Source organism: Drosophila willistoni, unplaced genomic scaffold, assembly GCF_018902025.1.
Source record: "Drosophila willistoni isolate 14030-0811.24 unplaced genomic scaffold, UCI_dwil_1.1 Seg143.1, whole genome shotgun sequence".
In the NCBI taxonomy this organism is placed as follows: Eukaryota; Metazoa; Arthropoda; class Insecta; order Diptera; family Drosophilidae; genus Drosophila; species Drosophila willistoni.
This window is the reverse complement of record NW_025814102.1, coordinates 592,483-617,030: the sequence shown is the minus strand read 5'-3', so window position 1 is coordinate 617,030 and position 24,548 is coordinate 592,483. Positions and strand designations below refer to the sequence as shown.

Here is a 24,548-nt window from a genome sequence, read left to right as displayed (position 1 = left end):
ACACTGTATTAAATAACGTTTCATCGTTTATTTGTTATAGTGGTCTCATTCGTTTAATATACATTTACAATCTGATATATATTTACTGTTTCTATTTAATTTAAACCACACAAAGTTTTGCAATTCAAACTTAAAGTCTGAAAATTGTATGAATTAGTTATTAACAGCCAGCGGAACCTATTTCAGTTATCATCGATTAAAATTAAAAAATCAGTACAATATTTTTGAAATCTTTTCTTGAGTAACAAAAGTTCATTTTTGAGGAAACACATAACCTCAAAAATTTTAGTCACTTAAGGCGAGTCGAGCTCAATCTTCAAGAGAAGATCACTTTAAAAGCAGCATAAAAAGGTAAGAAGGTTGTCTGTACACATACCATGTCTTCAACGCTGAAACTAGTTGAGAATTACAACTAAATGAAGCGAAAAAAGATTGGCAAAGACAGAGTCTAACTTTTTCTGCAAAAATATTTATATATTTTACATATTCTTATTTTATTTACCAAATATAAACTACCATAAAACGATTGGATATCTCACGAGAGCTCTAATAGATTTTGAGATATTTGTAAATCAAACTCAATTCTTCATCTTTTTTTGTAGAGAATCAACAAATTGATTGATATATCTCGTATTTACATACATTGAATATTGAGCTTAACCTACATTATAAAACAGTTTTTACAGTGTTTTTTTAAATTTTTTTATTCTGGTCAAAATAAATAATAAATGCTATAAAACTGGTTGCCAATCAACCGAAGCGATAACTCAATTCCGTTGACTATAATGGGTTATCAATAAATATTTGGCATCTTACGTACACTTAAAAGACATGAACAAACGATCAGAGCACTTAGTTACTTAATAACTTAAAACTGGCATTTGAAGACCATTTAATTCCATTCGATTGATAAAGAATCGTGATCATGGTATAGCAGATACTTAATGGGATGGACAACTTCTAATTACAACCTATCCAATGCCCTTTGGGCAAAAACAAGGTGGCGATCGTTTGATCGACAGGTGGTAAACAACGCGAGAGTGTCCCCCCTAAGGCAAATTGTACGACGAAACTGTTATAGAATTATCTATTTCAGCAGTCACACAAAACCTCTCGACTTTGTATCTCATTAGCATTTTGGAAAAAAAGAAAAAAACGCGTTTTGATTGAAGCTAGGCAAAGAAGCAATACAAATCTATTTTGAACTGATTGTTAACTTTCACTTCAAGGTGAATTTATTTTGTTGTTGTTATTTTGCTTTTATGTACTTTACAATTGAAAATTGAAAGTATTTAAAAGTCTATTAAACAGCATTTATTGATATATATCAGCAAATTTATTGCTCTCAATTACGCTCACACACAGGCACACACACACAACACCAATAGAAACAAAAGCAATTAAATAAATTCTATTGAAATAAAAACAAATCAACTCTTAATCAAAATGCACGTGAATAGTCTATTAAACACCCTGTAATAACTACAAACTGATTTCACTTATCTATTAAAAAAAAGAATCAAGTGGCCGAAATATATCGAAATATAAAATATATACAAAACAAAACTTTTTTTTATACTTATTCGCAAACTATTTGACCTCGTGCCGGCGAAGCGAGTCACAACACAACGCAAGTTACAAAGGTCGCTAAATGCATCAACTAAAAAAAAAACAAATATAGCGATTTGTCTATTTTGTTGGCTTTTAAACATGTCTAACATAGCCCAAACATACCCTTTATATTTAAAACAAAAAAAATTTTAAAATATGACAAGGCAAAAGACAAAACAAAGATTTGGTGAGAGAGAAAGAGAGGGAACCCCAACGTTAGAGGGAGTGTGAGATCTTTTAATTGTTGTTAATGATTAATTCGTCTTTGTTTTTATCCATTTTTTTTTTTCGCTTGTTATACTGTTCTACGATTCTGGGTCAGTGGAATAAAGCCAAAGCCAAACGAGGGAGAAGAATGAATAAAAAAGAAATAGAAGACTTTTTTGGCAGTTGCCATGATCAGGTGAATAGATAGATAGATAGATAGATAGATAGATAGATAGATAGATAGATAGATAGATAGATAGATAGATAGATAGAGAGACATCTGAGCACACAATCAGATCGATTCATAAACCGAGTGAAAGTTTGCGAATTTCAAATTTTAGTTTCGTTTGCAATATTTGTTATGTGTAAATTGTATATGTGTATGAGGAACATATCACTAAAATATTATACACATTTAATATGGTATGAGTACGAGCACTATACATATTTTTTTTTTTTTTTGTGTGACGTGTCTGTGGGTTTGCGTGTGTGTGTTGTTTCTATAAACAATTATGGCAAAGAGGCAGCAGCGCTATTTTATTTGTTGTCAACTGGCCAAACAGCGCATAAGGAAGTGGGAGGGGGTATTTGTACTACACATATGTATATAACTATATATAAATATATGTATGAATACACATTTCTATGTTCATACAGATGTGCAAAACAACTATTGGAATGTTGATAATTACTAACGTTGCAAAAAACTCTTCTCTTTCTTTTTGTATACACATTTATGATTTCATTAAGCAAACAAAAAATGTCTGTATAATTGTCTTTTTTCTGGATCAACATCTCTGGACATCTCTGCTTGTCTGTCCTCTTCGCCGATTCTAGTTAAAGTAATTTCTTTATTCTCTTTAACTGTCATAGTCAGACAACTGTTGGTTTGTTAGGGTATACAGGCTTTGGTGTTTGGCGAAAATCAGCTTCCGGCATTTTAAAATTGAGCAGACTAGAGCGTAAGGGAGATAGCAAAAGTTGATTGGGTATAGATTGGATGGGGATTATTGGGATGGGGAAAGAGAGAGAGAGAGAGAGAGACAGAAAGAGAGTTCAAATCAGGTCACTGACTAAATTTTAGTTCAGCATCTATCTCGTTGGGGATTATAAGATAAGATAGGGGTTATAATTCAAAACAAAGTACGTAACTTAAAATGTTTTTAAAATTTAAATTTAAACTTTCAAATGTATTTTTGTATATATGTATTAAGTTGTAAAACGAAACATATGGACTAAATATGCTCCAGATGGTTTTTATCACATTGAGTCAATAGAATTGTAGTTTGTAGTGATTCTTTTTTTAGTTCTTTTCCGTTTCACTTACCTCTTTAACTTTTTGACGCTTCTCATCCAGTGTGACATCTAGAGTATCCGCTGCCTCAGCGTTGCCTCCGCCACCCATCGGTAATTGCAATTGAGATTGCGATGATGATGATGATGCCAATGGTGAATTGTTATTATTGTTGTTGTGGGTGGAAACGAGAGGAGAATCTCCATTTGAGACCGGTGCAGCTAATACAGGAATGGCCACATGATTTGTATCATCTAGAACTGAATCGCCAATCTGCTGATCATCTACAGCCGGAGCGGGCGCCTGCATCTCACCAGCATTGCTACCGGCTGGAGCCGGAGGCGCACCACCTGCCCCCTGTGCATTTGCCACTGGTGGCTCATCCAGAATGTCACCCAACTCGGCACGTATCTTTTGTTCTAATCTCTGACGATCGCCCAAATAACGTGCAGCCTGATCTTCGGAACGTCCATGTGGCTGGCCATGACCACCGCCGTGATCCGTTGCCAGCGGTGGGGCTGGAATGAATATTTCCGGTCCGGCCTTTTGTATCTGCTTATAGACGCGCAGGACCCGATCGCTGCCAAAGTTATCGGGCAGGAGGAATATGCCACCGAAGCATAGGAAGCACAGGGTGATTAGAACGAGTCCAATTAGACATTTCTCTCTTGAATGGAAGTTCGATTTCCGTCCGATTGGTCCAATTCGGTACATGTTTTGAAATTTTTTTGTTCTATCAGCTGATTCCACTTAATTTTATCAGTTCTTTTTCGGTTCCTTTTTATGTAGTTTGGTTTGGTTTGGTTTGGTTTGTTTTTGTTTTTGTGCTTATTGAGGTTTTGCCGGTAGTTGAAGGTTTCCTGTTGTTTTCTCGCTCTCTCTCTCTCTCACGCGGCCTCTTACTTTTGCTCGCTCGCTCGCTCGCTTAGTTAAACAGCTGTTGGCAGTGCATTGTTGTTGTTATTGTTGTTGCTTTTATTCCTGTTCTCTCTGTTGGCATAAATTTTGCAACACACGTCAGCAATTGCAATTGGAGAAAAAAATAGAAACGAAGGGAGATGAAAGATGTTGAGAAATTGATTATAGAAAACAATTAAACGAATGTTTATTTTTTTTACTCTGCTTGCTATATATTCGAGGCGATGTCGCTTCGTGGCATTTCCAAAGAGACAGCAGCAGTAACAACAATAATAACAGCAGCAACAACACAAGCTATCTGAGACGAAACCGCATACACACACACACACACATACACAGAGACACAGGGGGATAGACAGGCTTCAACGTTTATACGAGATTAGATCACGGCTTTCATTTAACGTTTACATACAGTTCTATACATACATATTTTTGTTGTATTCGGATGAGGAAATTTTACCAAAATTGAAATATTTCTCAATGCAATAAGTTGTCTTGATTAAATTCAAATATAAAAGTAGGTAAGCCAAATTGAAGTGCGCAATGAAAATATTTTAAATGATTCTTATATCACGAAATTTGGTCTCATCATGAATTTTTCCTTGGTACAAACTGCAAGTAAAACATTTGCAGTAAATTTTGCACGCGCAGTAAATTTACATTTTTTTTTTGCAATAACAATTTGCTTTGCAAAAATGCCGTTAGCTTAAACCGTACGGTCGAACAACAAACAAAAACAATATCAGGGTTGGTATAGACAATTGGGAAGGAAATGCTTTAGTGAGGGCGTCTCTGCACTTTTTATATTGTTTTTTTTCCTTTTTTTTTTTTGGTGGCGTTAGTTTTTTCCGTTTTTTTTTTTTTGCCAATGTTGCTGCTGCTGCTAGTGCTTTTGTTGTTGTTGTTTTTGTTGTCGATGCTATTGCCCACCTTCACTTTCTATTATTATTTAAACAAGCCGTCCATCATAGCCAGGCCCGTCGTAATAGTGGCTGCTAATGCATTTCGCTCATACATTTCATGTGTAACAAATAGTTGGAATTTGTAAATCAATTTTGCACGCACTTATGACACACAACACACGACACACGGAACGGTTAAAATTTAATTTTTTATTTATAAACCAACAAAAAAAAATAAAGAAGAGCGATTTATTGTTTAACAGTCTACTAACATTGGCCTGTTAATATCATGCCATGTTATCGTGACTCTTTTTGAGTCTGCTAATTATCAGTAGTGTTGGAAATTAATTTGGCTAGCAATCAGCTGATAGTGTTGAACACTGCTAAGTGGAAATTAAAAATAAACTTACTTTAAACATTTTTGTGGAGTTTTTTAATTCCACTTTGTTTATTTATGTAATGGTTAAGGTGGATGTGGAATATTGGTGTGTATGAAGAAACTACAGTGCAATGCCCTTTATTTGTGTGAATTCGTATGTCTTCTCGTTTTTTAGTGGCAAATGCAATTTTAGTTTGCAATGTCAAATGCTTAAACAGTTTTTAGTGGAGAAGGTGCCGGGAATTGAAGTCGATTGTCATCAGGGCAGAAGGGGATCTTTTGAGGTAACCATCGATGATCAATTGGTGCACTCAAAGTTATCATGCTTTGCCTTTCCACAACATGAGAGTGTCCTAACTCAAGTGCGACGAGCAGAAATTGGCGAGAAGTTGGAGACTGTAAAAGAGGAGCCCATTAAAGATTGCCAAATTATGTGATTTATTCCTAGTCCAAAGTAAAAACTAAATTCCAATTTCACAAAAGATCACAATTTTTTATTTAAGTGGAATGTCGATTGTCATCCCAGTGTAGAGAGAAATAAAGACTCTAATTGGTTGCCTTTGCGGCCAGAGCTCTGGCCTTCAATAGCGTCTTACAGGCTGCATTGTGTGTTTTCAGAGGCAATTCATCTGTAATTAATGGAGTTTAGTTTAGTCTGGTAGTCCTAGGACTTCGTCGAAACTTACATATTTTATGATCCCCCTGGACAGGTAGAAAAATCGGCAATTGTTCAGGTTTTGTGCATACCAAAACATATGGACTGTCCGATTCTCCATGCGGATATAAATCTCTATATGTCTCCTGAGGCAAACAATCGTCAACATGGACGCATCCCAAGAGGCTGGCTGTGGGATAATGTTCCGGGAACTTCAAATTGGGATCTAGAGTGAAATAAAAAAGAAATTTTATAAATTTCGGACTTATATTGGAAGGCGAGAGAGTTTGAGACCTTGATAAAGTTGCTTGTAAAATTGCTCCATATGTTCAATGTCCTCGTCATGGGGAAGCTTAGACGTTGAAGCTATCCAAAGACGTCCACGATGCTCACTATACCACACGCGCCCCTCGTGCCTGGAAATAATTATTATGTAGGTTTCTACAACCAATACAGATGATGGATAATTACTTTTTAATGCCTGCTATAAGAAGTGATGCCCACGGTTGGTGCATGGACAGACACTGGCGCATGTCTTGCATTTCCATTAGTTCTTTATCCTGCACCCGATTGTATACCCTTTCTAGACCATCATTGGAGATAGTTGCCATTGAGGTTTTGAAATCTTTATTGGCTCTATATACAAGCGGTTTGGCCATATCCAGATTCGGGGCCGCCATGCTTAGACCAGAAGTAAAATTCCCTTTGCTGCTGTTAATGCTAGCTTGGAGCTCTTGCATTATACGCTGCTCAGGTTGCTCATCCTGGACTTCACGTCCAGCGAAATCGATTTTAATTTTACGTTTCAGTCGACTTCCATGTTTTAGTTCCTGCATTTCACTCTTAAGGCGCTCGAATTTCTCGCGCTCCTCTTCTGTCAGCCAGACCGAATTCTCCTGAAAATAGTCCAACTCATCATCAATAACAGTCGTTCGCTTTTCACTATTTTTATCATATTCCAGAAGGCGATCTCTTTGAGCCAATGCCTGATCTAGGGATTGGGATTGCGATTGCTGCTGCTGCTTTTTCTTGTTGCCTTTTGTTGTTTGGCCGCTGTGAGCCTTGGCCAGCAGTTGGTCCTCCTCGGCAGCCGTGTAAACCAATTCATTGCAGAAAAGGCATGGTCCACTACCCTCCTGCTCGCACACAATGCGCCCGCAGCCCAAACAATTATTAATCAGCTTGTGCTGGGTGGCCTGGCACTGACACTGACGTCGGCCCTTTAGCACTTTCGTCTCGCTGGCATATATATTGGTGTATTTGCCTGATTTTCCAGATCCAGATTTGCCCGCTGGTGCTGGTGGAGAGTGGTTCTGATTCGACTTCGTTGACCTCTGTCTGGGCTGTTTGCCACTCAATAGCATACGGCGGCAGTTGAGCAAAAACAAACGATGCTCCTCATTCTCTTCGCTTAGCAGATTGCCAAAATAATTATCAAAATCCTGATCCGTTTTGATGGCCAAAATTGCTCTAAATATAATAGAAACAAAAAGGTTAGAGTAGACAGTGGTTACAAATGTGTGGCTACCTACGACATCATTTGCTCTGTCACCACACATTCCAAACATTTGGACAGCGAATCCCTTAGCCAATTTTCCATAATTTTAGGTAGTTTCTCTCGAGTGTCATACACAGCTGATGGTGTTCAAAAGGTAAATGAAAGTGCTGCCAACATAGCCATTTTCAACTTGTCAACTTGTCATCTCCAAATATTTACTAGTGTTGATTAACTTCATTTTGTAATCCCAATTCTACAAATTATTACAGCCGGCCAATTTAACAGATGTAAAATGGAATAAAAATACAGTGAAATCTCGACCAATGAACACTTTTTTAAAGCACCAATTGAGCAAATTTATATATTTTGTAGCTGTGGGCGGTCAACCCCACTAAGAAGATGAGAGTTTGCTGTTCCCTGCAGTTCTTATTGTACACTATTTACAGCGCAAAAAAACTGAAAAGAAACACATAAATCATAAAACAAATTATTTTGTTAATTTAATTAGTCTATTATATTAATTGCCAAAGACGAAAATAACAACATCATCAAATTATGTCATTCTTAGGTATTGTCTATCTATTTACTCTAAACAAAATCGCACATATTTTATTCTTAATTTTTCCCATTATCGGAAACTTAGCGAACCTTGTAGATAATATTTAATTAAGCAAGAGCTGTTTTTGTTTTTATATTTTATTTGTAAATGCTAAAAAGATAACAAAAAACACCCAAAACAAAACCCTCTGTTGTCTTTTCAATTTAAAAAGCTAGATCTAACCAAAAAAAAGCCAGAAACGGCAACACTGGTTTTGTTTAATTCGAGAATATTCAACGGGAAAGAAAAGAGCTTAGCGCAGGACAATACGGAAAAACGACAATTTTGTTTTTACACGAATACAAGTCAAAGTAAATAAAAAACAGATTAATTTGCAATGGAACATCAAGAGAAAAATGATGTGCAGCCAATACGCAAGGAGATCATAAATCCTGGCAACAAATATATTGAACTGATACCTGGTACAAGGGTAAGTAGAAGGGAGCAACAGTTGCTATGACTATGGCCAATGGCACTACAGAAATTGGGCCAAGGCCACATTTCAATCAGATTACATTTTTACAATTCTCACCTTTCGTTTTGCAGGTGAAATTTCATTTTCAGACGCGACGAGCTAAGGATTCGCGCCTGGTGGACGATAGCCGAGTCCTGAACAAACCCATGGAACTAGTCCTGGGCAAGAAATTCAAACTGGAGGTCTGGGAGGTGATTGTGCAGAAAATGTCCTTGAATGAGGTGGCTAAGTTTACAGTGCACAAAACGGTAAGCGAACATTCGGGAAAAGAGGTCATGCCCAGGTCGTGAACTAATTTCCCCATTTCCATAGCTGTGTGCCCAATATCCGTTCATATCGAAAACCCTGCGGGACATTGGCAAAAAGCCCGAAGAGCGTCGTCACTGCTGTGGCATGACCCTACAAAACGAGGGTATGGGCTACGAGGATTTGGATGATCTGCTGCAGCATCCTTGTGATCTGGAATTCACTCTCGAGCTAACGTCCATTGAATTGCCCGAAGAGTATGAGAAGGAACGCTGGCAGATGTCCGATGATGAGAAAATGTTAGCCACCAATACGCTGCGGGAGCGTGGTAACAAATTGTACAAGGCCAATCTAATATCCGAAGCGGAGACCTGCTATCGCGAGGCAGTCGGCATGATTGAACAACTGATGCTAAAGGAGAAGCCCCATGATGCCGAATGGCAGGAATTGGCCAGCATTAAGGCACCATTGCTCCTCAACTATGCCCAATGTCGACTATTGGCTGGTGACTTCTATGCCGTCATCGAGCATTGCAATGAGGTTCTTGCCCTCGATCCACGCAATGTAAAGGCATTGTTCCGCAGGGCAAAGGCACATGCCGGCGCTTGGAATCCTACACTGGCCAAACGCGATTTTATGGATGCCTTGGCTTTAGATGCTAGCCTTAAGGCGACAGTGGCCAAGGAATTGAAAACATTGGATGACCAACAGCACGAGCGCAACGTAGAGGACCGACTGCATATGCAGAAATTGTTCTAGAATATAAGTTGTGCCAATTTCCTGTTACTGCTTCTGGTCTATTGGAATGGCTATGAGCAGAAGCGTTAACAATTAGCCGATCCCTTGGTCTTACGTTTACTGGCGCGACACAGTTTCATTGTCTCGCTGGCTGAGATTGGGGCCAAGGGATTTGTTTGTGTCTGCTGCTTATTGAATTTACTTCTTTGCCTTTGGACACTCTACAAGACGTGTAGAATTATTTTCTGCTGCTGCAAAAGACGTCTAACGAAACCGATGACCACAACGACAGCGCGGAAGGGAGGGCAACAGCGAGGCAGTAACCAAAACAAAGTCGGTGGAGTAGGTCGAGGGAAATTTAAGCTTAAAACACAAAAGTAATTACTTCTGTTTTGTTGCATTTCTCTTAAAAAGATGTTAAAGCTTTAGCTACCCAAATTGAAAATCCAAGAATCGTCTGAATGCGGCACTTTATCTATCGAAGATGGCACTCTGCTTCTTATTATCTATGTTTTTAGCTACCCCGACTAGGTAGAAGCCTCTACCGGTATTATGTGTAATTAGTGGAAAATTTCGCGGCAAACTTTGCGTGAACCTTAATTAGCCCAATTATGTATTCATGACTATAGTCGTCAACTTGGTCGAATTATTGTATGTGTAGCAGTAAACGAATTATATTTAAGATAAAACAATAAATCAATAATCTGATCCATTGGGTTAAAACGAGAAATCGCCAGATGAAGACCCAAACCCAAAAGCTGAAACTGAATTGTAACTGTGTTGAAAATCCATGTCGATGGCATTGTAAATGTATATTGTATCTCTGATACTACATATAATAACTATATATTTATAGTAACAATTATTTATAAATGTATTAATTAAGTGTATAACTATAGTTGAGCTCCATGTAAAATTTTAGTCAGACATTTTTGTGTGTTTGTTATAAATGGAGGAAACGTTTAATAATAAAAAGTATTCATAGATGTTGTCTACATATGTATGTATATGGATTTGTTTTTCTCGGAAATGCATCTTTAGATTCTGATCGATCCTAAATCGCTAATTTTGAATCATTTTAGTTGTAAGACAAGGTATTAAAGCAAAAAGAAGTTACTCGAAAACTAGTAAGTATAATTGAATGAAAATCATTAAAATTTAATAGTTTTGGAATAATTTCAACTGGTTTTTTATTTACAGATCAATTGGAAGTATGTGTAGTTAATATGTTTATGTTTTTTTTATATAGCTGAACCGTAGAGAAGAGATCGGAACAATTAAGGAGTTTTAACACGCAAACTGTTCTTATATATATGTATGTATGCATATAGAAACTAGGAATATATTTATTACACAATAGACAATATCAATAAAATAAAAGCTAAATCTAATCTTTGGTACGATTTAGAGTCGCCATAAACGTGTGTTACCACCAGCAACGGATGAGGAGGATGATGCCCCTGCTGCTGCTGCTGCCGCACCCTCGGCCTCGCCTCGTAGCTTATTATCATCCGTACGCCAAACGAAAGGCTCCAAACGATCCTCATCATCGAGATAATTATTAATGGCCTCCAAGCTGGCTATATTTTCATGGAGCAGCGAATTGCAGCGACTTAATTGCTGTGAAATGCCACGAATTTTAGCAAATTGCTCCGCATAGGAGGCATAGGTCTTCTGCATGTCCACAAAACTGGCAAAGAGCGTGGTAATCGAATTACTAACCACTTTGGTTCGCTCCACCAGATGATTTTGCTCACTGGCCACATGAGTGGCGCAGAGATTGAGATGGGTTTGCATGCGTGTGCAAATATTGGTTAAATGCTGTGAATGCAAACGTTCTAAAATCTCAGAATCTCGTGTATATGTCGCCGATGTAATAGACTCCCGAAGTACGGGCAAAAACTGCGGAATGTGCCGAAGACGGGCCAAGTCTGGATCAATGTCATCTAGAGTATCACGAGCACCGGGCTTAACAATTACTATATTATGACTGGAGGCTGTCGATTGGGGACGTTTTGGTTTAATTGATGTGGTAAAGCCGCCGGGATGAGACTTTCGAGCTGCAGCTCTATTGGCGTTGCTATTGCCTCCCTTTTGTTGGAACATTTGGGCAGCCGATGGCTTTTGACGTATCTTTGGTGAATCACCGCCAATAGGACGATCCGTATAGGAAACATACGGCAAATCCGAACAAACACTTAAAGGCGGCGAGGGCGGTCGACTCATCATGATCTCGGAGCTGGTTGGTGAGGCGGTATCCGATATAAGCTGTTTACTGGCTATCACAATGCTACTGGCCGTCTGCTGGGCGCTCTGACCCTGACCATGTCCACCAGGCTGCCTCGGTTGGACGCGTCCACGTTTTTGATTAGCTGCTGCCGCCGCTGCAGCAGCTAGTGCTATTGATGAGGATGAAATTGGATTTGTGGAGCTGCTGCCACCACCCTCACCATTGCCAGGTACATGACCAGTTGGTCTATCAAAGATGTCATGGCCATCGGCCTCGGCACGCTGCTGTGAATGTTCGGCACCCATTTATTAAAAGATTTGTTTAACTGGGGCAGGAATGGGACTTGCCGCACCCACTCTCTGTCCCTTGTTTCTTGTCCACAAGCGTTTACGATTAGTTGTTTTCCAAAATTTTTTTTTTGTTATTTATTTATTTGGCCCCAGCAATTCGCTCGCAAGCCAATATTCGCCGCAGTCGGAATTCGCTTAGCTTTTGTGAATAAATTTGCCAACCTGTTATTTCGATAACGATAGATTTGCTCCGATAATGTCGATAACGTTAACATGAGCTCAACAGTATCCTTTAGTGTGGGATGTCTAATGTTACCAGTGATGCTTTGGTCACATTGTTTTTTTTTAAATATAACGTCTTAAAATACGGATTTAGAACGAGCTATAATGTGCTGGTGTGTGTGTGCAATATGTGCGGAATAAAAATGCGTGGGAAGTGCAGTTTTCTTTGCAACTCCGACGCAATAAAAGCTTTTCGTTGCTTTTGGCTTTTTTCATTTTGTTAAAATTTAAAAAAAAAAAAAAATTTTAAAAGAAAATTTTTCAAAACTGACCAAAAAATATTTAACAAGTAATTTAATATTTTTAAAGAAACAAAAAATTAAAAAAAAAAAAAATTTTCAAAACTAATTTTCCAAACATAGCAAAAATAATTTTTTAAAACGAATTTTACAATTCAAAATGTATGTATGTACCTACATACATAAGATTACTTTTACTTCATTATTTCCCCCCTATCTCAAAGTATTTGTTTAAATTCGAATTTAAGAGTTCCGTATTTTAATCCCAACAACTCAACTCAATCATAAATCTTAATCATTAAAATTAAGAACATAAAAAAGGAACAATTAAATTACAGCTATCCATTTGGTTTTCAAAGTAACGGTTGTGTTATAGATTTTAGTGTTAAATACGTAACGGATCTAGATAAACATATATAATCTTTGTTTAGTTGAAAATGGTTCGTTTTAAAATTTAAAATCCATAGAATATTGGGCGATGATTTTTTAAATGTTTTTTTAATACTTTACAGCGTATATTCAATGTCAAAATCATTCCTCTAAATTGAATGTGATCAACATATATTCAATGACATACAACCGTAACTCATATTTATCCAAATTCCGCGAGAAGAGAGCCCCGGCGGTTAGTACTCCACTGGAGGACACAGATCTTGTCCTTGATACAGAAAAGCTTCAAGAACAGCCAAATCAGCAGGAGGATGATGATGAGATTCTTCAAAATTTACGTGAAATGGTGGATAATCTACTAATGGATCCAATTCCAAATGAGGAGACTACTAACGAAACTCCAAAAGATGTTTCAGTTTCGTCTTCTTCATCGCTGACTGCCAGCAAGGGCAAAACAACACCGTCTCGTCGCAATCCTGGTCGTTCCCGTGGATACTGCGAAATCTTTGGCATCTACTCCCCACCTTCAGTCCAGCAGTATCCACTTGTTCAAAAAGATGGTAAAACCAAAGCTGCAGCCAAAACAGTTTTATCGTTATTCGATGAAAGACCTCAGCAAATAATTGTGACCCTACCAACGACTCAGAGACGTTTGGCTCGCATGGCAAATATGAATACCATGCATATGGAATGGCCATCCTTATCCAAAGACGAACAAAAATCTCCATCTAAATAATTTCTATGGGAAAATTAAATTTCAAGGAAACTAAACGAAATGGAAAATGAATGGTTAATTACCTGATGAGTATGAAAAAATTGTATTCAAAAATTCCTAAAAAAAAAAGCTATATGTAAGAGAGAGTGCTCGGTTGTGGGCCAGGTTTTCATATATACATGGCTAGGCCAAATGGGAAAAGGAACACTTCATTGAAGGGTGGGTCAACTAAAAAAATGCAAGCTGGCAAAACTTAAAAAAAAAAACAAAAAAATGAACCTTCAGCGGCTTAAAATGACAAACAATTAATTTGCAATTCCTTCTGTCTATTTTTTTTCATCATGGCTGCTTTTTCCTTTAATTTTTGAATGGTCTTCTTCGATTATATTAAGAATATACATTATTTTCCACGAAAATGAGCAGAAAAAGTAGTTGACAGTGATGAAAAAATTCGACCCACAGCCACTCACAGGACACTCTCTTAGTATTTTGAAGCGAAGCCATTTTTGGAATTGCCAAATTATTGTACAACCATGACAATTATATATGAATGTATTTTTGATCTATTTGTATAGTATATATAGTTAAATGTGACAGAAATATTATTGCTACTTAAGTGTATTTCGATAAAAACTTGCTAAAATCTATTTTTTAAATGAACTTACACTTTTTACGTAAATGGATTTTGAAATTTAGCAATTTGATGTATATGATGTTTATGTTTTTCTGACTCAAACAAAATCTGGTTCCAAGTGTTCCATATATTTGTCATTTCACCGTATTTCGTTTAAGTATTAATATTATAGAAATTGTTCTTTTTAAAACAATTGCTTTTAGACTAGTCTGAAATGTCAACGGCCTTAAAAACATGTACCTATTTTTTATTTTAAGACTCCAAACCACAAAATCTTTAATACTGGACATTAAGATTTTTATTTGAAAAAAAAAGGAAATATATTGAAAATTACGAATCCAATGGGAATTAGCTAAATTGTAAGCTCCAGTCAAGGATAAACTCCAAAAATGTGTACAAAATTTTTTAGAATAATACAAAAATTAAATGGAGAAAATGCTGTATATCTTTTATGGACACTTACATTTATTTAACAAAACATTTTGATACTTACAAATTGATATACAAAATTCTATTTTTTAATTTTTACTCCTGTGCCAAGTGCGCATTATAAAGAATTTTTTTATACCTAACCTATAAATTTATGTGAAATGTATCATAAAATCTGACAAAAGTCTCTTTAAATTAACGCCTGTAGCGATAGCGCTTGAAATGAAACCAAAGTTGAAAGATATTATTATGAAATTGACAGCGGAATCCCCGTTTATAGCTGAACTCCCATTCCCGATTGACAATCTTGAAGGCAATATCTTCATACGGCGGACCCGTGTGGAAGCGTAGAACCGCAAAATCTGAATTATCGGCACAGGGAGTAAGAAAATATTGCGGAGTTTGAGACTTATCCATAAGATCCGGATAGAATATATTGAATTTATAGCCTTGTACGATTTTTGGCGGTGGATTGTCCATATCATAATGCGTCTGATTGTATTTATTCCATTCGAAACCGGTGTGAACGCGATTGAAGTAGCGCGGCTTACGTGGACGATACTTATCGGTGGCCAATTGCGGGACGGCATCCAATGTGGTCTCCACACTGAATTCGGCCTCATCGCCCTGCATGCCCTGGCGTGCTTCGTTGCGCATGCGCAATTCCTGGGGTGTCAATGTATGATGGGCATCACCCTCGACAGTCCGTCGCTCTGGATGGAGTACAAAGAGACGTTGACGCTGGACACGGTGTTCATCGTCGCTGTCGTAATAGAGACAGCCATCGGCCGGTGGATCATCATCGTTTTCCTCGTTCGATGGATGCACCAGACGACCGGGACAATCATCTGGCCTCATATACTCGGGGCTATAGTTACCCATTGCGTAAAGGCGGGAAGCTTTAATGAGTTCTCTTAATGTCTCATCTTCTTCTTCGTCGTCATCTTCATCTTCGCCAATGTCATCTGGATTCATGGAATCTGCTTCATTGCCATCTTCTAGTGGTCGCTCGGCCGCCGCCGCCGCCTCCTCACCATGTGGTGTCTCCAAACTGTGGCTTTCGCGTTCGTCATTTGCCTCCATTTTGATTTCCTCATTTTCTCGTTTCAGCAGTTGCAATTTCTCGCGCAGCAAAACCTGGTGGCGATCTCTCAATCGTGCCCTGGCCATATGAGCCTTCAATTGACTGAGCAGACTCTCCCAGTAGCTAATGTCGACACCATCTGCCCTACCGCTAATCTTGGCCTCAATCCGTTGACGCATCTCTTCCAGCTGTTTGGCATTTTTGCCCCGAAATATGTCTGCCACATCCTTGACCACACTTTGATGAATGCCATCGCGTCGTTGATTCAGATTACCACCTCCATTGGCTTCGTTTTCGGCCTGAAGTTTTTGTAACTTTTGCAACTCATCCTGAACAATGGTAATCATGTCCAGCCAGAAATCCATATGCTTACCCTGTTCCAACTCTTCGTACACTTTGATGTCGACCAAGAGATCTTCTAGCTCATCCATGGGCAGACCCTGTAGCAGCATGTAAGGTTCATGCATCTGCATTTCAAGGGATTCCTCAAGGGGAGCCTGACCACCGCCGCCCACATTGGAAGCCACATATTGAGCCAACAAATCAATAGGTTTCGCTCTTCCGTCGCGTATACGAATCTCACTTCTGAGGCGGGCCTGTTCCAAATGGAATTGATCCTCCTGGCGTTGCCACTCACGGAATTGGATTGCCTCTTTGGCTCGTTGCTGCTGCATCATGTCATCCTCACGCACTTGACGTTCCAGTTCCCGTTCCTGGCGACGCTTCTTCACCTTCTCCAGTTCGCGTCGATTCTCCAATTGTTTTTGCAACGAAAGAATCTCAACGGTTTTGGTTGGCAGATTCGACAAGCCCTCCACTTCTAACTTTTTGCCCCAGTGAAATGTAGATGTGAGATTTGAATCACCAAATGGATTATCCTCATTGGAGTACGTCTGATATTCATTGTCCCAGCCCATGCGCTGACGACGTCGCTGCTCCTTGGCCTGTTTCTCGCGCAGGCGACGGGCTCGCTTCTCCTCGGGTGTCTCCTTGGCCTTGAGCTCATCCTTTTGACGTTGGCGTTCCTGTTGTTCGCGTAGGCGACGCGCCTCCAAAGTTTGCAGCAGTTTCATCGAGTTTTTGGTTAAAGGCGATTTTGCTTTCCCATTGGATTGCGTGGATGAAGTGCTAGAACTGGAGCTGGACGATGAAGAGCGATGTCGATGCTTTTTGTGGCTTTTTCTACTGGAAGATGATTGTTCATGTCTGTCATCCCTCTGCCTGGATCTTTCGGGATCATGCCGCTTTTCATTCTCTCGGCGACGGTCACGTTCCCGCTCCTTTTCACGTTCTTTTTCCCGCTCGCGGTCTCTCTCCCTTTCCCGATACCTGTTCTTATCCCTATCACGGTCACGGTCTCGGTCTCGGTCCCGACTGCGGCTCGTACTTCTCCTTTTCTCACGGCTGCGACTCCGGCGGCGGGAATGGCTTTTCTCCTTGGGCATCGTAAGTCACCAAAACGTTTACACAAAAACAACAAAAACGGGCCAGTTGTATGACCAATCGATTACTTGCAAAGTGTTATCGATTGTTTATCATCGTTATCGATTGTTTACCTATTTGTGATCGATATCATACATATCGATAATTAGAGCAGTGTCAATCAATTGGCGGTCATTTAAAATGCTTTTTACATTTTTAATAATTCTTTCGTTGTCTTTTAATGCCAAATCTTAAACATTAACAAATATATATCTTTGTATTTTTGTTGCTATTAACATTTAAGTGTTTCTGTTTTGTGCGTATTGTGTACATGGAGGGAAGCTTAAACACCAAACAAAAACCAGAGGGTTGGGCTAAACTTCGGTCAATGGCCGATGTTTCTATATCCTTGCAACATTCGTGTTTTTTGCATGGACACATTAACTAGTATTGACTAACATTCTGTCAATTATTTGTTGAACTGATCGTTCCTGTAACAATCCAAATGGTGCAAAATTTCGGCACTAAAGCAAATAGTTCAGACAGACGGACACAATAAGTACATATAGATTTAAATATGTAAAAAGTATGAATATAAACTTTGGGTGATAATAAATATATAAGCTTCTTTTGCAAGGGTATACAAATATAGTAGGAATCTTTTTTTCTTTAACAATTAATATTACTATAATTCTTTTGGTTTTTTTTTTTTGCGCTTGTCTTACTCAATCTTAATGCGACGTCCATAAATCCAAGCAAGGCGCACCAAGTCCCAATGAGCAAAGGCCCAAAAGAGCAAACAAATTAGGCCAGCAACCAGGCCAATGCCTAGATGTAGGCCCAGACTAGAGGATTGATACTGCGAAAATAGATAATAATAGAGAGCAAGATAAAAATAAAATAGAGACTATGTCATGGTGCATTATGAGAGGGGAATGCTCCCATCATGGCACTTACCCAATAGCAGACTGCGCCCGCACAAATGAGAGCGCCACCAAATAGCTTGCCCGGCCAGAGGCCTTGAAGCGGATTCAATCCCAAGGGCTGATATTGCTGACGTATATAATGTGTGCTATATAAAATCCGACTAGCCATATTGATGCAATTGGCAAAGATGAAGCCAACTGGACCGAAAATGCCCGTCAAAATGTAGGAGAGGACGAGAAAACTAATCGAGAATATGGCCATAAGATAATTATATTTATCAATGTCCCGACTTGTATTTGTTGCGAACATATATCCCTCGCTGATGCCATTAATGGCCAGCAAATAAATGGCCAAGCAGTGCCACTGCAATAGGCTCTGTGGCAGACCGCCAGAAACGAAATCCTCGCCTCCATAAAGCAAGAGTACGGTATGCGAATAGCTTTGACCAAAAGTAAAGGCCAGCAGACCAATTGAGCTGACTCCCAGAAGAAGATTATTCAGCACATTGCTAGCCTGCCGGACACGTTCCACCGGCTGTTTGGCTAGACGCGTGTCTCGCGATACAGTCTGAGTAAAATAAAAATACGAGCTATCCTCGATGGGACGGAAGATGAATCGTGCGGCAAGGCTTCCCAAATTATTGACCACATCGTATGTAGCCTGCTCGCCAAAGCTCAATACCGGCGAAACGGACATGACATATTTCTCGCCCTCGGTGAGAATCTGTTTCAGTATGCCCTGTTTGACAAAACTCAATGTTAGCGTCTGAAGTTCGCGATTTAGGTACTTTTCATGACTCTGGGTCAAAAAGCCGGGCAGGAAGTCTGTTAGTTTGGCAAAGGGGAAATCATCCATGTGCTTAAACAAAGACAATTCCCAAGAAGAGATTAACGTTTTGCTGCCGCTGCTGCTGGTACTCTTCTTCTGCTGGCTAATGCTCTTCTCTCTAAATATTTTGAAACGCTTGATATAGAAGTAAAAGAAACCATATTGTCCCAGGACGATGGTCACAGCACTGGCCAATTGCGCAATGGCAAAAGCATAGATAGCTGCCTGACGATTGCCCATTACGATCCATAGAAAGATTGCCGATCGCACCAAAATATGCAGGGTATTCAATACGATTTTCAGTTTGACAAAGCAAAACACTTGCGCCACAAATACTGATGATTCCGCCAACAATTCTAGGACGCACGACAATGCCACTGCATAACAGCCGAATTCATATTGTTGGGTGAAGGGCTCATCCACCGCCGATAGCCAGTTGAGCCAAATGTACAAGCAGGGTGCACACAGCACTAGGCAAATGGGTACTCTGTAATACGTTTATGCGAATAATAAAGGGATTGAAGATTGATGGCAAGTTGGAGGAAACAACATACGTTAACCACATTTGATTGATAAGCTGGCCCCATGGGCATTTGTCACGTTGCTGAGCATTGGCACTCAATGCCGCCCGGTTGATAGCCTCGCGGGACAAAAAGAGCAATGTACTCTCGAGGAGCAGAAGCCGAACATTCATAATGCCCAGGACTTCGCGTCCCACATGCCGTACAATGTACGCATTGATGCCGAAGGTCAGAATGCGGCACAAGATCTGTAATGGAACATTAGTCACCAATCTACACATTAAAAGATCCAATCGTGGACAGTTTCCTTGAATTGAGTGATAATGCCTACCTGAAAGATAATGCTGAAGCCAGCTCCGAGGAGGCTACTCTCTAGCACATTTCGTGCCATTGGCTTGCTTGCAGACTTGATGGCTGCTCTCAGTGAGCAGTCAACGGGGAGTTCCCAGGTTTAGGTAAAATTTAGTCAGTGTCAGTTATAAAAAAACCAACGTCATATTGTTTATTTCGTAGCAAACCTATCGTAATCGACATTATCGTTGCAAGCCTATCGGTTAATCGTCATTATCGGAGCAAACCTATCGTAATCGACATTATCGGAGCAAGCCTATCGGCTAATCGACATTTCGGAGCAAGCCTATCGGTTCAACTCATCGGTATGGCAACGACAGCGACGCATAGAAAACCGCAAACATTTGAAAAATAAAACATAAAACATTTTGCCCATTTGATTAAAAATCTCTTTATTCTGAAGATCACGTTACTTCTTTTTTTTATAATGACTAAATGGCCTTAGATACATCCCAGACACAAATGAAAAAACATCAAAAAACAACAAATTGTCATTGGAAGAACACACATGTTTAGGGTTATTGGGATGATGACAAGGTAAATGCAATCACAAAACCTATTTTTAATCAATTTTCAGACTCCAGAAGGTAATTAAAACATTAAGAGAGGGACATGAGGATGGAGGATGGGGCGGGGCTAAAAACAATGAGAGAGAGAGAGATAGAGAGAGAGAGAGAGACATTATATATTACTTTGGCGATAAATTTGGGTTTTTTCGACCGTCTTTTTCTAGTTCTTAGATTGTTGTTCTTTTTTGCTCGCACGAATAGTTTTTGAACTTACAGCTCGTCGTGGCTTATAAATTTCTTGATATAGGCCTGGAGCTCGGGCAGAGAGCGACTACCCTCATATTCATTCTGTCGTTTACCATTCTTGTAAAGGAAAAGAGTGGGATAGCCCTCAACCTGTTGGTCAATGCAGATCTGTTTGTTCTCCTGCGCCGTGCAGTCGACCTTGGCAATGCGTATGTCCGAGCTGCTTGCATGTGCTTCAGCGGCGAGCTGCTCCCAAGTGGGTTGCAGCTTCTGGCAGTGACCGCACCATGGGGCATAGAATTTAATAAAGGCAATGCCATTGGCAATAGTTTTATCGAATTCCGTCTCACCGCTCAATTGCTGTGGAGTCAGTTTCTTTGCCTCATCGCGCTCCTCCTCTTTGGCTACCTCATTTGCGGCATCAGCAGCATTATCACCACCATCAGTTGGCGCACCATTCATCTTTTCCACATAAGCCTTTAATGTGGGCAGATCCCGTGAGCCGGAATACTTTTCAATCTTCTTGCCATCTTCGATCCACAACAGTGTGGGATAGCCCTTAACTTCAAAGTCCTGGCAAATCGATCGATACTGTGTGCAATCAATTTTCGAAATCGTCACTGAGGTCAGGGTAATCAATTCCTTGGCTAAATCCTCCCAGGTGGGTGCCAAACGCTGCAACCAAGCAAAAATTAATTTAGCATATATTTTTTTGCAAATTTTTTTTTGCATATTCTCACCTGACAATGACTGCACCAAGGAGCAAAAAATTTCACAAAATGATTGCCACTGGATACATGTTTGGCAAAAGTATCCTCTTTGAGCTCTACGACTTTGCCAAGATTGGTATTTCCCTCCTCGACGATTTCATTAGTAGCATCTTCTTCTTTGTCAGCCTTCAATTCGTTTAATTCCGCCTCGGATGGGGTGTTCAATTCCTGATTAATAAAATCAGTGATTGCCGGCAAGTCTCGGGTGCCCTTAAACTTGACCGAATCTTTCTCGCCAAGCTTAAAGAGACGCAGTGTAGGATACCCAGTGACCTCGTGCTCGGCACAAAGTGCCTGATGCTGTGTGCAATCGACCTTGGCAATAACAACCTTGGGATCATCCACATTCATTATTTCGGCCAATTGATCCCACAAGGGTTGCAGACGTTTGCAGTGGCCGCACCTGGACAAAAATTAACCAGAGATAGTATAGAAAAAGAAACTTCATGAAATTGAAGAGGCTACAAAGAAAGGAATAACCTTCGCACAAAGGAATCACCATTCATATAAGACAGATTAGAAATCAAATTGAGGGGTTTTGTTTTGTCCGATAAAGTGAACTCCGGGTGAAATCAAATATTGAATGTTTTCTTTCATGGCAACAAAGACAAAGTTTCTTTCTTTCCGTGTGAAGGGTTCGGACGGACACAAAGGCCGCCGCTAAGACAATGGCGCAGACGCCACTGATAAGGCGACGCAGCACATTTCATATTTGTTGTCAATCATATTTTGCGCTTTGTCTCTTCCGCCCCTTCTACCCAAAGCCCCATTATCATAGTACGTGCGCGCTTCGCTTCTCTTGCCCCATTAGATTTTTGAGCCGTTGACTAATATGTTGCCCGGGCTACGAAAGTCTTGTAAAGATTAGGGGGTGACCCCCCGCTTAACTAAATTTATGATACGTGGAACACACACATGCATTCACACATACGGGCATATTTATACGTCTGTTTTGTGGGTATGCGTACGTGTGCGTGGCTGGTGTGTATTGCGTGGTCTCTTCCGATTCGCCGGGACTTAAGCAAACAAAAAATACTGAAAACAAAAGTCAACGTTTTCGTGTTTGCCCACTTATATGGAGTCAATCCATATGCACCCACTCATACACACACATACATATACAAGAGATGCTCTTACCATGGCGCAAAGAATTTGACAAATACGTTGCCGGCTCCAATGACCTCGGCAAACTTTTCCGGATCCAAGTCCACGGCAAACTGCTTTTCAGCTTCATCAGCTTCTGCTGTAATTATTGCAGCTACAGCGATAACTAAAAGGAGGAACGACTTTTTAACTAACATTTTATTTTTAGTGAGCAAAAATTCCAATATGTATTTCTTCTTTCACAAATTGAAATAAAATAAAACACAAAACTCGAAATTTTCAACAACAAAAACACACACACACGTACGAATTCGCTTTTCGCTTGAGCCGTTATTCGCTGCTCTTTTATTGAATTCGCTGAGACTAATCGTTTTATCAATCGATATATATATATATATATCGATATCATCAGTATCAGCTGTTTTTCACGACAACAACAACAACAACAGCAGCAACTTTGCGTTCGTTTTGGAGCTCGAAATTTTACGTAATTGTAATTTTGGGATTTTAACTTGTTGGCCGATTGTTTTGCTTCCAAAATGTCGATCCTACGCCAGGTGATGTGCCGGACAGCACCATCTTCAATGCAGATGTAAGGCTTTGGAAATTGCTATTTTTGTGTTATTCTAATTGCCAATCCTTGCTTGTGTTAGCTGCGTCCGATATGCATCGAATCAAGATGTTGCTCCCTTGGATTTAAACACTGCCTTGGCACGTCCAGAAGAGGTGGAACAACGCAACAAGCTGAGTGGCAAAATCACTGTGCCCGTTGACGTTAATCTTAGTCCCATTTCTGGTGTGCCGGAGGAGCATGTCAGAGATCGTCGTGTCCGTATTCACATACCACCCAAGAATGCTATGCAAAGCGGCACCGATAATCTAAGCAAATGGCAAATTGAGTTCGATAATCGTGAACGCTGGGAGAATCCACTTATGGGTTGGGCCTCCACGTGAGTACTTTAAAACCATAGTGAAACATTTATTTTTAAACCTTTCTTGTTATTCGTAGCGGCGATCCATTGTCCAATATGAATGTGCAATTTGGTTCTAAGGATGAGGCCATCACATATTGTGAACGCAATGGCTGGCGCTGGTTTGTGGATGGTGACGACAAGCCAAAGAAGGAGCGCGTCAAGAACTATGGCGTCAATTTCTCGTGGAACAAACGTACGCGCGTCTCCACCAAGTAGATCAATTTCCCCGGGTGGTAATGGCTAGCTTAAATAGCAACTGTTATATATATAAAGATCTATTAATTTGCTTTCGACACGATTAAAACTCTTGGAAGAATACAAAGTGAGTTCTAGTAATGTTTATTTTGATTGTTTCGTTGCCGTGAGCTATGGAATCGAGTGCTGCGGGAACGCGATCGGGAACGTGAACGACTTTTATGTTTGTGCTTAGATCTATGACGTTCTCCTTCGTTGCCCTGTCTGCTACTATCAGGACTACGACTATGCCTTCGTTTCTTGCTTTGATCCTGCCGATGTCGGATTGTCATTGACTCTTTTGATATCTGCTGTTGCTGTGTGAGTGCCTTCATTTGCAATTCTAATAGCTGATGCAGTTGCTCATTATGCGTCGGTTTACTCTTGCGATAACGACGTTGTTTAAGCTGTTCCCTTTTTGTTACGGCCACCATTTTGGCAAAGGCCGCATAGTCTTCGAAAACAGGACGTTGGCAAGGTGTCTGATCCACCACATACTGATAGATAAGTAACTTTTGTTTGGCTGTGTAAGAATGGGGTGAGGGATTCGCTGTATTTGTCTGCAGTATCTCCTGCACAGTGGGCTCATCAAGCTGAATACTGAAGCCAGAATCAGGGTAACTAGGTGGAAATGATGATTCCTGCTTCTTTAACAGAGAACAATCACCATGGTGCCTCTAATAATTGCAAAGATTAATGATAGAAATGTAAGTTTTTTTATTATTGACTTGCCTTCAGTACGCCGGCCTCGGTCCACTGTAGTCGTTGTAAAATTATATTAAGACGTTCCCTACTCTGCTGCACAAAATGCTGCAGTGCATCCCGTCCGCTCTCAGCCATTTGTATTT

General features: G+C 39.8%; 10 protein-coding genes across 10 annotated transcripts in view; 3 read left to right on the top strand and 7 right to left on the bottom strand.

Moving 5' to 3' along the window:
* The window catches only part of LOC6648594 (mannosyl-oligosaccharide alpha-1,2-mannosidase IA), a 58,965-nt gene extending 53,767 nt beyond the window's left edge, over window positions 1–5,198 (bottom strand). The window contains exons 1-2 of the mRNA XM_023179151.2: window positions 4,961–5,198; window positions 3,146–4,102 (exon numbers count right to left, since the gene is read on the bottom strand). Coding sequence (XP_023034919.1) covers window positions 3,146–3,826 — 681 coding nt within the window. The 5' untranslated portion in view covers window positions 3,827–4,102; window positions 4,961–5,198. The remainder of the gene's footprint in view (window positions 1–3,145; window positions 4,103–4,960) is intronic.
* Window positions 5,199–5,295: 97 nt separating this feature from the next.
* On the top strand, window positions 5,296–5,793 carry LOC6648592 (migration and invasion enhancer 1). The gene is made up of 2 exons (XM_002070855.3): window positions 5,296–5,417; window positions 5,487–5,793. Exons 1-2 carry the CDS (start codon window positions 5,392–5,394, stop codon window positions 5,746–5,748), a joined length of 288 nt encoding a protein of 95 aa, XP_002070891.1. The 5' UTR covers window positions 5,296–5,391; the 3' UTR covers window positions 5,749–5,793.
* Window positions 5,784–7,635, bottom strand: LOC6648298 (activating signal cointegrator 1). The gene is made up of 5 exons (XM_002070854.4): window positions 7,499–7,635; window positions 6,438–7,436; window positions 6,261–6,382; window positions 5,998–6,192; window positions 5,784–5,940 (listed from the first exon to the last, which is right to left on the bottom strand). The coding sequence occupies exons 1-5, from the start codon at window positions 7,564–7,566 to the stop codon at window positions 5,858–5,860; spliced, it is 1,467 nt and encodes a 488-aa protein (XP_002070890.1). The 5' UTR covers window positions 7,567–7,635; the 3' UTR covers window positions 5,784–5,857.
* Window positions 7,636–8,275: 640 nt separating this feature from the next.
* Window positions 8,276–10,115, top strand: LOC6648297 (AH receptor-interacting protein). Its single transcript, XM_002070853.4, has 3 exons — window positions 8,276–8,492; window positions 8,609–8,785; window positions 8,850–10,115. Exons 1-3 carry the CDS (start codon window positions 8,400–8,402, stop codon window positions 9,540–9,542), a joined length of 963 nt encoding a protein of 320 aa, XP_002070889.3. The 5' UTR covers window positions 8,276–8,399; the 3' UTR covers window positions 9,543–10,115.
* A 563-nt stretch (window positions 10,116–10,678) lies between these two features.
* On the bottom strand, window positions 10,679–12,245 carry LOC6648296 (BLOC-1-related complex subunit 5). Its single transcript, XM_002070852.4, has one exon. It carries the CDS (start codon window positions 12,054–12,056, stop codon window positions 10,926–10,928), a length of 1,131 nt encoding a protein of 376 aa, XP_002070888.1. The 5' UTR covers window positions 12,057–12,245; the 3' UTR covers window positions 10,679–10,925.
* Window positions 12,246–14,744: 2,499 nt separating this feature from the next.
* On the bottom strand, window positions 14,745–17,302 carry LOC6648294 (cactin). Its single transcript, XM_002070850.4, has one exon. It carries the CDS (start codon window positions 17,257–17,259, stop codon window positions 14,926–14,928), a length of 2,334 nt encoding a protein of 777 aa, XP_002070886.1. The 5' UTR covers window positions 17,260–17,302; the 3' UTR covers window positions 14,745–14,925.
* Window positions 17,303–17,441: 139 nt separating this feature from the next.
* LOC6648293 (protein RFT1 homolog) lies at window positions 17,442–20,030 on the bottom strand. Its single transcript, XM_002070849.4, has 4 exons — window positions 19,844–20,030; window positions 19,546–19,760; window positions 18,194–19,478; window positions 17,442–18,095 (listed from the first exon to the last, which is right to left on the bottom strand). The coding sequence occupies exons 1-4, from the start codon at window positions 19,901–19,903 to the stop codon at window positions 17,958–17,960; spliced, it is 1,698 nt and encodes a 565-aa protein (XP_002070885.1). The 5' UTR covers window positions 19,904–20,030; the 3' UTR covers window positions 17,442–17,957.
* Window positions 20,031–20,238: 208 nt separating this feature from the next.
* On the bottom strand, window positions 20,239–22,790 carry LOC6648292 (thioredoxin domain-containing protein 5 homolog). The gene is made up of 3 exons (XM_002070848.3): window positions 22,526–22,790; window positions 21,359–21,791; window positions 20,239–21,293 (listed from the first exon to the last, which is right to left on the bottom strand). The coding sequence occupies exons 1-3, from the start codon at window positions 22,687–22,689 to the stop codon at window positions 20,643–20,645; spliced, it is 1,248 nt and encodes a 415-aa protein (XP_002070884.1). The 5' UTR covers window positions 22,690–22,790; the 3' UTR covers window positions 20,239–20,642.
* Window positions 22,791–22,912: 122 nt separating this feature from the next.
* On the top strand, window positions 22,913–23,792 carry LOC6648291 (NADH dehydrogenase [ubiquinone] iron-sulfur protein 4, mitochondrial). Its single transcript, XM_002070847.4, has 3 exons — window positions 22,913–23,084; window positions 23,146–23,442; window positions 23,502–23,792. Exons 1-3 carry the CDS (start codon window positions 23,032–23,034, stop codon window positions 23,680–23,682), a joined length of 531 nt encoding a protein of 176 aa, XP_002070883.1. The 5' UTR covers window positions 22,913–23,031; the 3' UTR covers window positions 23,683–23,792.
* On the bottom strand, window positions 23,790–24,546 carry LOC6648290. Its single transcript, XM_023178985.2, has 2 exons — window positions 24,433–24,546; window positions 23,790–24,377 (listed from the first exon to the last, which is right to left on the bottom strand). Exons 1-2 carry the CDS (start codon window positions 24,538–24,540, stop codon window positions 23,796–23,798), a joined length of 690 nt encoding a protein of 229 aa, XP_023034753.1. The 5' UTR covers window positions 24,541–24,546; the 3' UTR covers window positions 23,790–23,795.
* Between the last annotated feature and the right edge of the window lie 2 nt (window positions 24,547–24,548).

Excerpts from the sequence above, each read along its gene's own strand:
- LOC6648592 (XM_002070855.3), top strand. The coding sequence starts at position 5,392 with ATGGTTAAGGTGGATGTGGAATATTG. Across the intron at positions 5,418-5,486 it reads AAGGTGGATGTGGAATATTG|TGGCAAATGCAATTTTAGTT; the intron begins GTGTGTATGAAG and ends CTCGTTTTTTAG.
- LOC6648296 (XM_002070852.4), bottom strand. The coding sequence starts at position 12,056 with ATGGGTGCCGAACATTCACAGCAGCGTGCCGAGGCCGATGGCCATGAC.
- LOC6648298 (XM_002070854.4), bottom strand. The coding sequence starts at position 7,566 with ATGGAAAATTGGCTAAGGGATTCGCTGTCCAAATGTTTGGAATGTGTG. Across the intron at positions 6,383-6,437 it reads CTTATAGCAGGCATTAAAAA|GCACGAGGGGCGCGTGTGGT; the intron begins GTAATTATCCAT and ends AATTATTTCCAG. Across the intron at positions 5,941-5,997 it reads CCAGGGGGATCATAAAATAT|ATGAATTGCCTCTGAAAACA; the intron begins GTAAGTTTCGAC and ends CATTAATTACAG.
- LOC6648291 (XM_002070847.4), top strand. The coding sequence starts at position 23,032 with ATGTCGATCCTACGCCAGGTGATGTGCCGGACAGCACCATCTTCAATG. Across the intron at positions 23,085-23,145 it reads GCACCATCTTCAATGCAGAT|CTGCGTCCGATATGCATCGA; the intron begins GTAAGGCTTTGG and ends TGCTTGTGTTAG. Across the intron at positions 23,443-23,501 it reads CTTATGGGTTGGGCCTCCAC|CGGCGATCCATTGTCCAATA; the intron begins GTGAGTACTTTA and ends TGTTATTCGTAG.
- LOC6648293 (XM_002070849.4), bottom strand. The coding sequence starts at position 19,903 with ATGGCACGAAATGTGCTAGAGAGTAGCCTCCTCGGAGCTGGCTTCAGC. Across the intron at positions 19,479-19,545 it reads ATCAATCAAATGTGGTTAAC|AGTACCCATTTGCCTAGTGC; the intron begins GTATGTTGTTTC and ends AACGTATTACAG. Across the intron at positions 18,096-18,193 it reads CGGGCGCAGTCTGCTATTGG|TATCAATCCTCTAGTCTGGG; the intron begins GTAAGTGCCATG and ends CTATTTTCGCAG.
- LOC6648290 (XM_023178985.2), bottom strand. The coding sequence starts at position 24,540 with ATGGCTGAGAGCGGACGGGATGCACTGCAGCATTTTGTGCAGCAGAGT. Across the intron at positions 24,378-24,432 it reads CCGAGGCCGGCGTACTGAAG|AGGCACCATGGTGATTGTTC; the intron begins GCAAGTCAATAA and ends TGCAATTATTAG.
- LOC6648297 (XM_002070853.4), top strand. The coding sequence starts at position 8,400 with ATGGAACATCAAGAGAAAAATGATGTGCAGCCAATACGCAAGGAGATC. Across the intron at positions 8,493-8,608 it reads AACTGATACCTGGTACAAGG|GTGAAATTTCATTTTCAGAC; the intron begins GTAAGTAGAAGG and ends TTCGTTTTGCAG. Across the intron at positions 8,786-8,849 it reads AGTTTACAGTGCACAAAACG|CTGTGTGCCCAATATCCGTT; the intron begins GTAAGCGAACAT and ends CCATTTCCATAG.
- LOC6648292 (XM_002070848.3), bottom strand. The coding sequence starts at position 22,689 with ATGTTAGTTAAAAAGTCGTTCCTCCTTTTAGTTATCGCTGTAGCTGCA. Across the intron at positions 21,792-22,525 it reads GTCAAATTCTTTGCGCCATG|GTGCGGCCACTGCAAACGTC; the intron begins GTAAGAGCATCT and ends ATTTTTGTCCAG. Across the intron at positions 21,294-21,358 it reads CTTGGTGCAGTCATTGTCAG|CGTTTGGCACCCACCTGGGA; the intron begins GTGAGAATATGC and ends GCTTGGTTGCAG.
- LOC6648294 (XM_002070850.4), bottom strand. The coding sequence starts at position 17,259 with ATGCCCAAGGAGAAAAGCCATTCCCGCCGCCGGAGTCGCAGCCGTGAG.